Raw genomic sequence first — 16334 nt, forward strand, 5'->3', positions numbered from 1 at the left:
AAACCTTCACTTTAGCGCGTTCGGTTCGAAACAAAGGGGGGAGGATTTAAAAAGTGATGCGAGCCGCAACATGCCAAAACATAAAAACTGCCCACATAAAGTTGGACCGAGACCAGAACGAAGGACAGGATAAATTTCCAGCAAAAAACGAAAACCCTCTAAAATTGAGAGAAAAGCGCTGCCGCTCTATCCCTTGAGAACTCTATCGTTCACTCCCCTCGCACACATCCTTTTCTTATTAGTTTACACCGGAAGTTCCATTGAGGACATCAGATGATGCCGGAAACAGGATATAAACTTCGAGTCGGTGATGAGTGCGCATGCGTATGAAATATCCCCCCTCTTCTGTTACAACAGCTTCTCCCCCTTAAACTGCCACGCGCGCGCGAGGCGGGGCCGTTAAGGTGAAGGGGCGGGGCTCAGAGGAGGGGGAGAGCGCGAGATAGCGACGCATGCCCAATCTGTCCTGCTGTCCTCGGTTCCCGAAACGATGGAGGTGGGGCCTGGTTGTCTGCGCCCTCTAGACAAAATGCCAAATTGAGCATTCCTTCCTGGAGGTGGTACAGTCCTGCCAGGGACTACACTGCAGGGCTAGTTTGTACATTAAGCAGAATCTGGGGATATTGCAGCTTTCCCCCAGAGCATAACTTCTGCAAAGGTTTTACTGGGTGGGGAGGAGAAATATACTAAATCCCAGAGGATTTTCAAGGAAAGAGACATTCGGGGGTGGTTGGCCATTGCCTGCCCCTGTGTATGACTATGCTATTTAGGAAAAAAACGTGAATTATTTCCTGGGTGGTCTCCCTTCCAAATACTAGCCAGAGCCAACCCTGCTTAGCTGCTGAGATCTGCCAAGGCTAAGCTAAAGTTACACTTCCCTGCATTGAGAAAATTAGTGTCTCAGGCGGACAGGTTAGTTTACCTAATGGCCATGATGTCATGGCCTTCATACAAAACTACACAGCTAGGAGTGTTGCCTGTGGTCCGCAGCACTGGTTTTACCCGTACAACAACCCTGCAAGGTAGAAACTGACCTAAGTTAGTGAATCTCCCAAGCCAGTTCAGCCAATCAGCTTTGTGGCAGAATGGGGAAAGAGGGTTTGGGTGGCCTTTGGCTGCGTCCCGCTCAGGCCCTCCAACAAAACATGCCTCTTTGAAAACCCGGGATGGCAGTAAAGTAGCTGCCCCGTGGCGTGGAAGCCACACAGAAGCATTTCTAGTGGCTTCCGTAGGCTGGCAAATAAGCACGGCTTTGAAGTGGCACATCTTGATACAGATTTCATGCGAGAGCCGCATGAAAAGCGGGAGTGGTACAGTCCTCTGAGAGGACTGCATTGCTTCAGTCCGTGATCTTTGCTATAACTGCATTTTGACAGGATACAGAGATTAATCTTGAGAGTGCTGACCAACCTGTGACTGAAGAAGAAAGCAGTCCAGAAGGCAATGCATTCGTGACCAGGTAGGGCAAGTTATCCTGGGGCTGCCAGCCTCCAGGGGGAGCCTGGAGATCTCTTAGAAATATAACTGGTCTCCCACCTACAAAGATCAGTTCTCTTGGAGAAAATGGCTGCTTGGGAAGGGGGACACAGGTCCCCAAACCCACCCACCCCTTTCCTTGAAGAGGAAGGCCATCCCCTCCTTAGTGGGTCCCAGATCTCCCTGAGAGGCCCAAAGTGGCCCTCCAGATCCACGTGTCCTTTGACTGTTTTTATATGATTCCCTCTCAGGCTCTGCCGCCCCCTTTCTATGGCGCATGACTTTTGCAAGGCTCACTCTGCGGTCCTGCGTATGTTCTTCTGGGGGCTTCTTGGTGCAGGTGAGATGCTCCACCTAGAATTGTTCTGAAACGTGCTCGGGAACAGCAGTGCTCCCAAGATGGGGGAGAGGGACACAATTTTGGCTCATTCTTGACCCTCTTCATGGCCTTCTCTGAAGACATATGTCTCTATAGGCTTCTGCTGTAGCTACAACTTGCTCTTGTTCCCATGCGCACGATGCCGGACAAGCTGGCCATTTGTGAAAGAGACAGTACTCTTTAGATTACAATTCCCTCTCTCCTTTCGAATGCAACCGGAATGCGAACTGGATCGACTGGAATAAATGCAAGCTTTCTTTTCTTTTTCTTTTTTCTTTTTTTGCAATATTCTTCTTGGGAGATTTATTTTAATGCACTCGTTTCACGCTACTACGACTGGGCAAAACTCTGCTAGATTAACCAAATCTCTCAGGATCTATAACATTGCTTTTAAGGCTATAAAAGCTTTCTGAGGGTCTTTCTAAAAAAAAGTCCCTCTAATATGCACGTGGGCCAGTCGCTTTTGTGGACTTTTCTTATGCAGGAAGTGGCAGTGGCATTAGAGAATCAGTGGTTCTTAGCCACACCATATAGACGGACAGTGAGGCTCTGAGTTTGTGGAGCTTAGGTGGCTACAGAGGGAGGGCTTCTGGAATTCTGGCCCTTCTTGTGGTCCTCCTGAGTTTGGGGCCACTGTGGGGCCCAGAGTGCTGGACGGGATGGACCATTAGCCTAATCTGACGTGTCTTCTCTTACATCGCTATGACTTACTTGCAAGGCTGTGCCACAGAAGTTGGGGCATACAGAATTCAGCCGTAGTGTTAGAGCCTGGGAAGAGCCTGTTTGATGGGCAACTGGGAGCAATTGCAGGCTCTGTTCATGGTCTGGTGTCTCCTCTCTCTAGCTTACCTGACCTTCTTCATCGCAGCCTGTTGGCTGGACTTCCACCGGGCCCTGGCTTTGGTCATTCTGACAAGCCTGGCGGTCCTCCTCGTGACCTATAACCTGGTGCAGAAACTTTGGGGGGCGCAGATCGTCCAGGCGCTGAGCCCCGTTGGGAGATGCTTCCAGAACATCTGGCCCAGGTTGAAATGGTAAGTCAGAACCCAGCTACTGGGATCTTTGGTTAACAGAGCAGAGGTCTGCCCAGTCGCAGAAGTGTGATACTGTGTGTGTTAAAATAAATCTCCCAAGAAGGATATTGCGGAAAAAAAGGTAAACACATTGATTCAGGTAGATCCGGTTCGCATTCAGGTTGCAGTCGAAAAGGGCGAGAGAAACTGAATCTAAAGAAAACGTTCCCTGTCACAAATGGCCGGCTTTGCGGGTATGCGACTGAGGACATTGTCTCTACAAGAGAGACCTGCAGAGATATATGTCTCCAAGGAAGGCCATGTAGAGAGAGGGAGGACAAAGAGAGAGAGGGGTCAGAGGGCAGCTCTCAGGTGAAGGCAAAGAGAAGCATCCCATTAAGGGAGACATGCTTAGAGTGATGCAGTGCCCCCCAATGGCCAGGCATGCTGAGTCACTCACTCCGACCACAGTTTGCCCCGCAGGACTGCCACTGCACCCTTTTTGCACATAGCCAGCAATGCTCCAGTCTTTGGCATCATTCAGACTACACCAATTGCAGAAGAAAGTTATCCTGCCAACACCGGATGCAGTTTTGCTGCTGCCTGAAGGTTAAAGATGGGCCTGAAAGTATTGCAAGCCTCAGTTTGCAGGCCGCGAGTTTTGCTTCTAGGTCCTTCCAGAAGGAATTCCTCTTTGCAAAACCTTTCAAAGCCATTTCCGTGACGGTGGCGTTCCGGACGCAAAGCTGTAGGAAACCGTCTGGGCTAACAGAGGCCTGAGCATCTTGTAGGGAGGCCAGCCTCCAGGTGGGACCTGGGGATTCCCCCAGAATTACAACTCACCTCTGGAGAGCAGAGATCAGACCCCCTGGAGAAAAGTGATACTTTGGAAGGTGGATTCAATGGCATTGCACCCCTCTGAGGTCCCTGGCCTTCCCTGGCTTCACACACACACACACACACACACACACACACACACACACAGAGTCTCCAGGAGTTCCCCAACTTGGACCTAGCAACCTGAGCATCTTGCCGCAATCACCCTTTGGCTCTAGGAGTTCTCTTGATGATGACAACTCCATAGCCACGTACATCCCAGTCTCCCAATATGCTTTCTCTCTTTCCATAGGGTGCTTTACCTGCTCATTTTAGCCGGCCTCATCTCGTTCCTGGTTTTAGACGTGTCTCGAAGGAAAGAGCAGCTGGTGTCGCTGGCGGGCTTCTGCGTGCTGGTGCTGCTGCTCTTCCTCTTTTCCAAACACCACGCCGCTGTAAGTAGAAGAAGAAGAGCTGGTCTTTATACCCCACTTTTCAATACCCACAGGAGTCTCAAAGCGGCTTACAGTCGCCTTCCCTTTCCTCTCCCCACAACAGACACCTTGTGAGGGAGGGGAGCTGAGAGAGCCCTGATATCACTGCTCCGTCAGAACAGCTCTAGCAGTCATTTTGCAGCAAAATGGAGGGGGGAGGATACTTTACATAAGTTTGTACATCAAAGATACTTTCTAAAAAGACTTAACAGTGCCAGCAGGCACCATGGCACCCCTGGGCGCCACATTGGGGAACCCTGGTCTCGCTGCTTTTGTTCAGAGTTTCCTTTCCCCTTGTGCATGTGCTGGATCGCAGGTGTCCTGGAGAACCGTGTTCTGGGGGCTCAGCCTGCAGTTTCTCCTTGGACTTTTCATCATCCGGACCGAGCCTGGATTTCAGGCTTTCCAGTGGCTGGGCGAACAGATCACGGTACGGGGGCATCATGACCTGTCAACCACCTCTGCCCTTGGAGGGAGGGGTATTTCAGAGGGATGGGTTTGGCCTGAGACTCAGCTTGCCTAAGTGGGAGGTGTTTTGCAAGTGATAAAGACAGGGAAGCATGGCATAAGGGTTACTCCTGGCAGGGGCTCCTGGTAACTGAAGTCCATGGGCATCTGGAGATCTTGAGTTGCTTTCCAGGGTCACATTGCACATCTGGAGCTGCCGTTCCAGATCTCCAGCACCACAGTTCCTTTTGACCCTGAGGGAACTCTACCCTTTTGAGGCCTGACTTCCCATCTCTTTGCCTCTTGCCACATTGTGGGTTCCAAGTAAAGGCCTCTCGGTTGCCTCATCTATACAGCGGACAAACCTAAGGGACAAGGCCATGGCTAGGAGAATGCAATAGTAGGGGGCATCCGGCCTTTACAACTGCAGGGGTGTCAAGCGGGGCTTTTTAAAGGGGTGACCATGGATTTCCACAAAAGGTACCCATCATCCGAGGCTCTTTGCATTTCTCCTCTGGAATAGATCCTTTGCCATTAAATACATCCCCATGGGTCATTCGCCTCTGATTTTGTACAGCCCCAGTTGGGGTATATCTGTCCGAGGCCCTTTCAAGTCCATTCACCACCAACTTTTCTGTTCCAGATATTCCTCAATTACACCCGGGCCGGTTCCGGCTTCGTCTTTGGGACGAGATTGATCCAAGAATCCTTCGCCTTTCTGGTCAGTTCCAAAAACCGTTGAGGAGAAGCTGCCCTTGGCCCTTCCCCAGGGATCACTTTGAAATGGGTCAGAGGGGCCAGATTACATAGTCAGGAGCTGGCCATTGTCTACCGGAGTATTGAAAATAGGCTGGTTTATGGCCCCCAGCAGCTATCTGCCCTTTCTGCCCCTCTATGCCCTGCTTCCTGCCCAACTGTCATAAGTGTCCTGTTGGCATGGGGCTTACCCACGCATGGCCTTTCCCGTCTGCAGGCTTTGCCCATCCTTGTCTTCTTCAGCTCCGTGACGTCGATCCTCTACTACCTGGGAGTCATCCAGTGGGTGATTTTTAAGGTAACTGTTAGGCACGAGTCTGCAGGTGCTGAAAGAGGTAGTGTCCAGCCGTCCTGAGAGCTCTGGCAGGCCGGCTGGTTCAAACACCCCCAGGGAAAGGGGTTGAGGTGGCAACTGAGCCAGGGGCAGGGTGAGAGTCATTCCAGGACTTTCCTACTGGGTCGCGGAGAGGTTTCAATGTTCTGCTGGCCCATGACTTCTCCTCCCGCAGGTCTCCTGGCTGCTGCAATTGTCCATGAACACCAGCACTGTGGAGTCACTGAGCGTGGCAGGGAACATCTTTTTGGGAATGGTAAGCCTTTCTCCCAAATTCTCCCCTGGGTTACCCTCCTGCTCCAGGTACGGACAGATGACGGCGTCTTCTGTGCCGCTCTAGGGCTTTGGCTCCCAGGACTCCATGGCCGTTGCTTCCAGGGGCTGCTCCGGCAAACTCGCAAGCAGAGGCCGCCCAATCTCCTGGGATCTGACTGCCTTTTTCTGCCCCGCAGACGGAGGCCCTGGTGCTCATTCATCCCTACTTGATGGAACTGACGAACTCCGAAATCCACGCCGTGATGACCGGCGGCTTCGCCACCATCGCTGGCAGTGTGATGGGAGCCTACATTGCATTTGGGGTGGGTGACCGTGTCCTCCTCCTCGAGTCACCTCGATGACTTTCGACGCTGCCCCGCCTCCTCGCTTGGCTTCTGCCCGTCCTCCTCAACCCCTCCTTGTCTCTGCGGAGTGCAGCTCGGCTTCAAGGCAGCATCCCTCTTCCCTGCCCAGTCGGGAGAGACCATCTCAAAGCCCCGCCCCGCAGAAGGAAATAAAGGCAGGCCACCTTTGCTTCCTGCTCACTTGGGCCTGCATCCTGCCGCAGATTGACGCCTCGTCCTTGATGGCCGCCTCCGTGATGGCCGCCCCCTGCGCTCTGGCCATGGCGAAACTCGTCTACCCGGAAGTGGAAGAGTCCAAGTTCCAGAACATGGAGAGTGTGAAAATTGTCTCTGGGTGAGCACAGACGGGACGGGGTATGGGGGGTATTGAGGGGAGTGAGGAGGAGTGTAGAGGTCAAGGCCAGTGTCAGCATACCCTGAGGTGGGGAAGCAGTCAAGGCCCATGGGTCCAGAACATAAGAATCCCTGTTGGATCAGGCCAGTGGCCCATCCAGGCCAACACTCTGTGTCACACAGTGGCTAAAACCCAGGGGCCACCAGGAGGTCCACCAGCAGGTCCAGAACTCCAGGAGCCCTCCCACTGCTGCCCCCCAAGCACCCGGAAGACAGAGCCTCACTGCTCCAGGCAGAGTGTCCCATCTATACCATGGGGCTAAGAGTCACTGATGGACCTTTTTTCATATAAGAACATAATAGAAGCCCTGTTGGCTCAAGCCAATGTTGGCTCAGGCCCATCCAGGCCAACACTCTGCGTCATGCAGTGGCCAAACCCCAGGTGTCATTTTTTAATAACTCGAGCATTTGCAGTAGAAGAAGCCCCAGAGTTTCCTTCTGGCGCCAGCAGAGCCAGCCGGCCTCTGTAAAATATGGCCAGCCAGAAACAACAGTCAGAAATCCCCTCTTGAAGGCCCTGAGAAGCTGGCCAGCTAGCATGGAGAACAAGGATCGAAGAGCCCACTCATTTCCGTCTTGACCCCGTAGGAAGGCCACAAAAGCACTCCTAGCCTGTTACTGGAAAGAGGAGCTGTGTGAGTGCCTCTTTGTCTCCAAGGTCTTTGTCTCCAAGGTCTTTGTCTCCAGGGTCCACCGTCTACCTTTCTTTTCTCCTCGCCAGGGAGGAGCAGAACATTCTAGAAGCGGCCAGCAACGGGGCCGCGATTTCCGTGGGGCTGGTCGCCAACATTGCAGCCAACCTCATCGCTTTCCTGGCGATCCTGGCTTTCATCAATGCCACGCTGGCCTGGCTGGGGCACATGGTCAACGTGCCAGGACTCTCTTTCGAGGTACGTCCTTTCCCCAAGGCAGACGGGGGCCTTGGCTCCCATACTGGGGAGGGAAATATGGCAAATGACTGCCAACCAGTCTCATTCAAAGAAATTAAATCTTCTCCAACTGCAGTCTTCTCCTTTGCCAACTCTCCTCTGCCTGGTTTTTGATTCCTTGATTGGTTTCTGGATACGTTTCTGGATAGGTTAGCTTATCCTGGGAATTGATTGGCTGCTCACGCTGTCCAATGCCTGAAGGTGAAGTCTTGCAGCCCAAGCTGAGGGCATCTTTCTTTGGAGGCGAGTCCCAAAATTCAGGAAGGAGTGCTTATATACAAGTGGCCACGGTCTGAGCAGATAGCATCCGGTTGGTGAGCCCCGCAGTCTAGTCCCAGGCCTTCTCCCTGCCTTCCAGATGATCTGCTCCTACATGCTGGTGCCCCTGGCGTTCTTGCTGGGGGCCAGCTGGGAGGACGCGCCCATTGTCGCCGAGCTGATTGGGATCAAGCTCTTCCTGAACGAGTTTGTGGCCTACCAGCACCTGTCGACTTACAGGAAGCGGCGGCTGGATGGCCTGCCCGAGTGGGGAAGAGCAAAGAAGCAGTGGATATCGGTGAGACACTGATGCAGGAATGTTGTTGTTGTTTTTTTTGGGGGGGGGGGATGCCCCATCCCTCGATGCTATGGTCTGGCAGTGCCCGTGACTGGGGGACTAGTGTTCAGCACGGGCACAGAGCCCATATGAGTTAATGAGGAGCATAGAGCGAATGATGTTGCCATGGCGCCGATCCTCTGCTCTCTCTCTCTCTCTCTCTCTCTCTAACCTAGGTGAGAGCTGAAACCATCTCGACGTTTGCCCTCTGTGGATTTGCCAATCTGGGTTCTACTGGGATCATGCTGGGAGCCTTAAGTGAGTCCACAGCCGTGCTGTTCATTACAGGAGGGAGGCACTCAGGGGAAGAGCCCAAAGCCAGGACTTCGGCTGGGCCCCAAATGTAAGAACTCCAAGGCCCGTCATGACACCCCTTCTTTCAGGAGCTGCCCACAGTTGCCTTGCTGTTCCCAGCTTGAGCACTGCAGGCTACTGGGACTTTGGCCTAACGGGCACGTACCCAGAAAATGCCCCGAACTCTGGCTCCCTGCTCCTCCCCATGCCGGCAGCTGGGGGACCTTGGACTCATCACAGCCCTGATCCTTGTTCTTAAAGGGCAGTTCTCTCAGAGCTTTCTCCGCCTCGCCTATCACACAGGGTGTCTATTGGGGGAAGAGCAATTGGAAGCCGCTTTGAGTTTCCTCGGGGCAGTCAAAAGCGGGGTATAAAAAACAACTCTTCTTCTTCTTGTGAAATTTTTGGGTAAGCGTCCCTGGCACCGCCGCGCAAAAGTGACTTTTCTAGAATCGTCGTGTCGTCTTTGTTCACCGGGGTTTTCGTCTCTCTCATCAACGCGTGCATTGCAGGTAGGACCCAGCGGTTTGGGTCGGGGGCATCCCCAGAGGTGTGGGGGAGGGACTGGGGAATCTTAAAACTGACACAATAGAGAGAGGCATGGAGAAGCAGGCAAAGCTGTCTTCTTGGATGGCCCTCTGAATAATCCTGTTGGAACGAGGAGGGAAAGCCAGCCCACTGGATAGGTGACCCCCAGCTCTGCCCTCCTTCTGAACCTCCCAGCCATCACAAGACCCCTTCCCCCCAACCCCTCACAGGGATCCTGTACATGCCCCGGGGAGACGGGATCAATTGCCCAGACTTCTTCAGGACAGCCAACCTCAGCTCCACCAGCTACGACATCTACATCTGCTGCAAAGACCTGTTTTCCAGGTGAGCCGCACGAGCCTCACGCCTCCCCTTAGGCTGAGGGAGCCCCACAGAGGCACTTGCTTCGCAGGTGCAAACCTCTGCATCTTCCCTCCAAGCCCAACACGGACAATGCTGAAGGTGCCAGAGGTAGAAGGCTGAAGGGGGGCTGGATAAGCTTGAGAGAGTTCTGAGAGAACTGGGACTGGCCTGAGGTCACCCAGCTTGCTACACGTGGAGGATGAGTGGGGAATCGAACTGGCTTCTCCTATTTAGAGGCTGCCGCTCTTTAACCATCACGCCACGGTGGAAGAGAGAAGAGTGATATAAACAAATAGATAAAGAGGCACCAGAAGTGAGAGAGCCTCCGTCTTACATTCCTGCTGGTGTAAAATATGAGAAGGAACTTGGCTCAGGCCAGATGTGCAACCAGGTTTTTCCGCACCTGATCCCTGCATGTTTTCCTGCAACGATGTTCATGACCAGCAGATGGCACTCGTTCCTCCTTAAATGCATTTGTCCAGAGTCCTTTAAAAACAAAAGGATCCCACAAGAACGTGCAGCCGACAGCTGTATTTCCCCAAAGGGTCTGTGCGATTTGCCAGGCACTGTATAATGAATGTCCTAGGCACAGATTCCTGGGTAATATTTGAACTCATGAAGCTTGCCTTAAACTGACTCAGGCCCTATCCACTCAGGGTCTTAGGCTTTCCCATCATCTGCAGCCTGGTTCTTTTTAACAAGAGATACCAGGGATTGAACATGGCACCTTCTGCACCCCAAGCAAAGGCCCTACCACTTAGCCAGGGTCCCCCCCTTAAGTGTTGGTTTCCTCTTTAATGAAATTCTGTGGGTCTCCGTCATAGGAGTTCCTTCCCATTTTATTTCTGGCAAGGTTCCACTTTTGCGTTTAGCATGACACAGCTGTCCGGAAAACAAGAGAGAGACCAACGAGTGTTTCTAACCTTGCATAATTTGCTCTGAGATGAGTATCGGAAAGGTTCAAAAACAACTGAGGAGGTGGCAGGAAAGGACACAGAGACACCGCCGAAAGTCAGCAGGTGGCAATCCTGGAAAGAATAAGGATTTCCACTGCTGGGGCTCATGGGAACTGTAGTCCATGGACAGCTGGAGAGCCACAGTTTTGGACACTCCCGATCTAGACTAATCCTAGTTTCGGAGCCTGGTCAGGATACATTTTATGATAATACTGGATGGATGCTCAGAAGATGACTGACTGATGTGGTCCCCAGAAGTACATCCATGCAGGAAACCTGATACGTGTTGTAAGAGGCCCAGGAGACTGATCCAGCGAGCTCAGTTACACATAATGGCCGGGGCAGTTCCCCATCTGGGCCAGTTCACATGTTACCTGAGCCCCCAGGGAGGGCAGTATATAAATATAATAAAATAAAATAAATTACAAAGTCCCCACTGCTAACTATACATGGAGTTCACCCCTGGGGATTTAATTCCCAGCCATGCCCAGCCCCTGTAAAGATCAGGGCCCTGAACAGAGGGGGCTTGCTTCACCCTTCCCTCCCCACGCCTCTCTCAGAATCTAAAACAGGCCTGCCTTGGAGGCATGCCAGGGCTAGGAGGGTTGCCAACCTCCAGGGAATGGCTGGAGCTCTCCCAGAATTATAGCTGGTCTCCAGACGAGAGATTGACAATACAGGTGCTTTGGAAGGGGGACTCTGAGGCCTCGTACCACTTTGAGCCTCCCTCCAAGAACCCCAGGCTCCATTCTCAAAACCTCCAGGAATCTCCCAACCCAGAGCTGGCAACCTCACCCATTGCGGAAACTGATAGGTCCTTGGAGCAGCTAGCAAGTGTCTCTGGTGCAGAAATGAGCAGCTCCCAGGAGTCAGGCCAAGTTGGGGGGAAGCAGGGGCTCTGCCACGGCCGCCTTTCTCAAATTCTTTCTCTTTCACAGCACTTCCACCAAAAGCGACGGCACCTTTTCTTTCTCCAGCCCTTGGAAGGAGCAGGATGCCAGACTCACAACAACGTACTTCCGGCAATGCTGCCATCACTACAAGGCCCCGGTCTGTGGCTAGCCACAGTGGCCCCGGGGCAGGCTGGGAGGGCGCAAGAAGGCACCTTGGCAGCGGCCCCACCGCAAAGCACCTTTGAGATTGTTTCTATTCTGAAAACTGAAAATAAAATAAGACTGTGCACACAAGGCCAGTGGTTGTTCTTGGCGAGGAGGGGCGAAATGTCACCTGCAGACGGCCGAGCAAGGAGGGGGAGAACAGGAGCCCTTTCCTGAAGGCCCCCTGAGGGTACGGCAAACTCCCAGCATGCATCTGGACTGCGCTCAACCTGGTGGGGTGTTCTAAGAGAAATCTAAGCTGGTCAGCATCTGCAGCTCATCGGCTAAGCTGTTAACCCGATGGGGTCCAATGGCCATGGAAGCCCAGCACCGGAGCCTAAAGCTCAGTTCCTTGCCAGGGTTTGTATGGGGCTTATCAAGTGGGGTTGCCAGGTGAGGTCTAGCGATCACCCAGCGTCACAGCTGACCTCCAGACCGCAGAGATGGCTGCTTTGGAAGGGGGACTCTCCGGGATGAGACGCTGCTGAGGTCCCTCCCCAAATCCTGCCTTCTCCAAGTGTTTTCCAGCCCATTAAGGGACTATGACACGGAAGATTCTGGAGAATATTAAAGTGGGCCACTGAAGGAGGAAAGGGTGCATGCCTCAAAACCAACGCTGGGATTTGGGCTTTCCGTTTCAAGCGTTTGGCCCTCTTTCAGAGTCTGGCTTGGGGGGGGGGGGAAGGGGGGGAATTCAGCAAGAAAAAGACCAAGGGCAGGTAAATGCTGTCGCAGATGGGGCTCACCTGCCAGCAACCACGACCTCCAAAACAGTCGTAAGCTTATTCTCCGCAACTTCCCCTGGGGGCTTTTTATCCTCCGTTCCTGCGGTTTCGCAAGAAACACGCCCAACATGATAACAGGATTGCACCATTCCCGCATGACCAAGGAATCTGTGAATTGATAATCAGTGACCGTCCCCTCCCGAGATTGTGGCGCTAACAGCGGCTACCGAGAATGGGCGTAAAGCTCTCCGCAGGGACTTTAGCATGGGGACCTTTTCCTAGGTAAACGTCACAAGGATTAAAGGTTCGTTTCCTTAATGCTTCTGATAGTATCGGGGAGCCGTCGACCCGTTGAGGATTTTTTGGCCAGCGAAGCAGGTTTTCCGCAGGCAGGCATAAAACAGGCTGCGGTGGTCCAAACATAATGTGCGTAATCGGGCTATGGTTCGAATTCTGGGCTGCGAAAGTGCTATTCGGTAACAAGAGGAAGGCCCAGCTCCTTTGCAGTGGGCAGATGTGTGAAACGGCCTTTTCTTAGGCAGGGTGTTGGTCTCGCTTTCTCAGTACGGCCTGTTCTGAATGGCAGTGGCTCTCCTGGGGTGGGAAGAACAAGGCCTTCCTCAACACCTGTGCCTTTGGATCCTAACCATGGGAGGGGCCAGGAATCGAAACTGGGACCGCCTATATGTGAAGCATCTCCTCTGCCACTGAGCTACTGCTCCCCATCAGCAAGCCCAATCCTGCCAGGCCTTGGAAGCTAAATGGGTCAAGCCCTGTCCAGAGTTTGGATGGGAGATCACCAGGGATGCTACACAAAGGCAGGCAATGGCGAACCACCTTTTTCAGTCGAGGGAGGGGCTGTGGCACTGTGATACAGAGTCTTGGTGTTGCGGTTAAGAGCGGCAGCCTCTAATCTGGAGAACTGGGTTTGATTCCCCGCTCCGCCACATGCGGCCAATTGGGTGACTGTGGGGCAGTCCCAGTTCTCTCTGAAATTTCTCCGCTTCACCTACAGGGTGTCAGTTGTGGGGAGAGGAAGGGTAGGCGATTGTAAGCCGCTTTGAGACATGAGACCTGCTGGGTGACCATGGGGCAGTCCCAGTTCTGAATTTTCTCCGCTTCACTTACCTTACAGGGTGTCTGTTGTGCGGAGAAGAAGGGTAGGTGATTGTAAGCCGCTTTGAGACATACGAGACCTGCTGGCTGACCTTGGGCTAGTCTCAGTTCTCTCAGAGCTCTCTCAGCCGCTCCTGCCTGTTCTGGGGAGACGAAGGGGAGGCGATTGAAAGCCGCTTTGAGACTCCTTCAGGGAGTGACAAGTGGGGTACAAAAAAAAAAACAAAAACAGTTCTCCTCCTTCCTGGCATGTAGAAAGCCCTAAATTCAATCCGCACCATCTCCCATTAAAAGTCTCAGGCAGCAGGCCAAGGGAAAAACCTCAGCCTGACTCCCTGCCAATCTGAGTGGACAAGATGGATCTTGCTGGACTGGGAGTCCCGTTTGGTATAAGGCCGCTTCAGGTGTGTCGTGCTCCTGAACAGGTGACAGCAAGGTGGGGAGGACTGGGCTGGTGTGAATTCATCGTGACGTTTCTGCCCAGAGAAGGGGCAGACTGAAGGACTCAAGCGGAAAGACTAGCCGAACAGGCCACGAACACCTGAGGGATGAAGAGGCCAAATTGCACCTTATTGTGAAAAGCAGCTGCGGGAGGCTTGGATCAGGGCCATGGTGTTGGAGGAGAAGAGTTTCCCCCCTCCTCAAGCCCTGCCTTCAACAAGGCTCCGCTCCCCAAAATCTGCAGGTATTCTCGACTCAATAATAAATGCCCTTACCTATTGTCTCTGGGAAGAGTCTGCCCTCTGAGTGCAGCAGGAGCTGGTGATATGGCCGTAGCGGCTACTGCGGGGGGTCCTAGCCTTTTTGAGCCTGCAGGGCCCTTTGGAGTTCTGGCGCAGCATGGTGGGCACCGCCCCAAAATGGCTGCAACAGGAAGCAGAGCCCGTCACAAAATGGCTGCCCTTCAGTGACCTAGTAGTGAAGGTTTCTGTAGAGGCTGTTGCCAAAGCAACGCTTTTAAAACTTCTGCAAAGCCTGTCAACTCTCCAATGGCCAATCAGAAGCCTTGCTGGGGGAAAGCCTCCCAAATCTTCCTGGGCACTTTCAAAAAGCACTCAGTGGGCAGGGGCTTCATTTGGGGACCCCCATTGGAGGAAAGAGCCCTTGAAATAATCATGTTTGGCCAGTGAGCGGAAGGGGACAACATCTCCTTCCTGGGGGTTAGGGTCGAAAGGCCAAATGGAAAGCCATTCCAGCTGCATGAGAAGTCCGAAAGTAACCCCAAATAGCCACCAAGCAGCCCTGGAAACTCCCATCCCCATCTTTTTCAGGAATAAAGAAGGTAATTTGGAAATGCATCAAATCCTGTCAGGACAGTGGGGGAGCGTGGGAGGAGACGCGGGCTTCATTTACAAGGGATGGAAGTTTAGTGATGGTGGAAACTCCCATTAAAGATATAACAAATAAATAAGTCAAACCTGCCTTCTGGTGACCCCATAGGGTAGTGGACCAACTGTGGCTCTCCAGATGTGTATGGACTACAATTACCATGAGCTTGCAGGGGGCTCCTGGTAATTGTAGTCCATGGACATCTGGATAGTCAGATTAGCCCCCCCCCTGCTGTAGGGTTTTGCACGCAAGAGCCATTGAGAGGCAGTTTGCTGCTGCCGGTCTCTGCCTAGCAACCTCGGACTGCCTTAGACTTCTCCTCTCCAAGTATTAACCAGGGCTGACCCTGCTTGGCTTCCGAAATCAGATAAGAGAGGGCTAGCCTGGGTCACCCATGTCCAGGCACACAAAAGGTTGCTCACAATTTAATTCAGTCGAGGCGGGGGATGAGTTTTCTCACTTCTGGGAACAAAAGGTCCTGATAACGGATTCTGATTTTGGACAGGTACAGCTGGAAGCAACTCTTGCCTGATAGTTTTAATTCTGGGAACTGAGATTTAAATCAGAATGGGCAGGGAGGAGGACGGGCCCTGAGAAGGATGCTGTTGCTTCAATGCATTCCCAGACAAGCCCTTGGGTTCCCAGTTTGTTTGCAATGGACTCAGCTCAAGTCTCCACTCCACCTGCGCTTTGTCATTGCCTTTTTTTTTTGCTTGCCCTGTCCTTTCCTTACAGTCGTTTCAATAAACCACTTACTTAGTTTCAATTATATTATGCCGTTGGTGTGCTCTCTATTCCGGCCTTTTGTGAAACCCTGAGGTTTCTTGACAGCCTTGGAAGGGTTTTCCAAATGGGTGGGAGTTAATTAATTTTTAACATATTTTTCAAATTGATAAACATTTATCAGGCCACGTTCCCCCCCCTGCAATGGGGTGAGGAGGGGCCCTAGGTGAGCATGTACACAGCTACACTCCTCAATCATATTCTGTAAGATCACACCACTTCTGGGGTTTCTCAAAGCCTGAAGAATGTTTCAGGGGTCTCTCAACGGTTAAAAAGTTGGGAAAGGCTGCTCTAATCACTCAACATTTTCCCTTTTGTATGTAAAAGCTGTTGGGAGTGAGCTATTCAACATTCCTGGACATTTGGTGGGGGCACTATATCACTCAAAAGGTAGACAGCTGTTGTCTGCTTCAATGGGATGGCTCTTTGTCTTAACCAGGAAGCTGCCCTCTGACCCCTCTCTCCCTTTGTCTTCTCCCTCCCTCCCTCCACATGGCCTTCCATGGAGACTCATATCTCTGCAGGTCTCTCCTGTACCAAGACGGCCCTCATACTCCCACACGTATGCTGCCAGACAAGCTGGCCAATTGTGATAGAGAAATTACTCTGTAGATTATAATTCCCTCTCTCCTTTCTGCTGCAACCTGAATGCGAACTGGATCTAATGGAATCAGTGTAAGATTACCTTTTTGCAGTACTCTTCTTGGGAGGTGTATTTACTGCCCTCAGTATCATGCTTCTGTGACCGGGCCGACTCAGCTAGATGAACCAAATCTCTCAATACGAGTCTGTCCCTCACTGGTGTTTCTGGCTCCCCTTTGGACACCTCTGTCTGAACGGTACCCTGGAATACGAACGTGGCACAGAGGACACTGTAAACGGCAACAGAGT

General features: G+C 52.5%; 1 protein-coding gene and 1 long non-coding RNA gene across 3 annotated transcripts; one reads left to right on the plus strand and one right to left on the minus strand.

The window, feature by feature from the left end:
* Nucleotides 1-261: 261 nt before the first annotated feature.
* On the plus strand, nucleotides 262-11571 carry LOC143827842 (sodium/nucleoside cotransporter 2-like). Of its 2 annotated transcripts, none has more exons than XM_077317816.1 (17): nucleotides 262-303; nucleotides 1377-1459; nucleotides 1728-1816; nucleotides 2700-2889; nucleotides 3998-4139; nucleotides 4495-4608; nucleotides 5269-5346; nucleotides 5599-5679; nucleotides 5891-5971; nucleotides 6168-6293; nucleotides 6539-6669; nucleotides 7450-7618; nucleotides 8016-8213; nucleotides 8429-8510; nucleotides 8960-9058; nucleotides 9305-9419; nucleotides 11332-11571. In XM_077317816.1, the coding sequence occupies exons 1-17, from the start codon at nucleotides 274-276 to the stop codon at nucleotides 11453-11455; spliced, it is 1932 nt and encodes a 643-aa protein (XP_077173931.1). In that variant the 5' UTR covers nucleotides 262-273; the 3' UTR covers nucleotides 11456-11571. The 2 variants fall into 2 exon arrangements, with proteins under 2 accessions (XP_077173931.1, XP_077173932.1); XM_077317817.1 differs by lacking the exon at nucleotides 262-303 and adding an exon at nucleotides 374-496.
* Nucleotides 11572-13463: 1892 nt separating this feature from the next.
* Nucleotides 13464-16329, minus strand: LOC143827845 (uncharacterized). Its single transcript, XR_013227418.1, has 3 exons — nucleotides 16129-16329; nucleotides 14048-14195; nucleotides 13464-13474 (listed from the first exon to the last, which is right to left on the minus strand). It is a non-coding gene; the product is annotated as an uncharacterized LOC143827845 (long non-coding RNA).
* Between the last annotated feature and the right edge of the window lie 5 nt (nucleotides 16330-16334).

The sequence above is a fragment of the Paroedura picta genome, chromosome 18, assembly GCF_049243985.1.
Source record: "Paroedura picta isolate Pp20150507F chromosome 18, Ppicta_v3.0, whole genome shotgun sequence".
NCBI lineage: Eukaryota > Metazoa > Chordata > Lepidosauria > Squamata > Gekkonidae > Paroedura > Paroedura picta.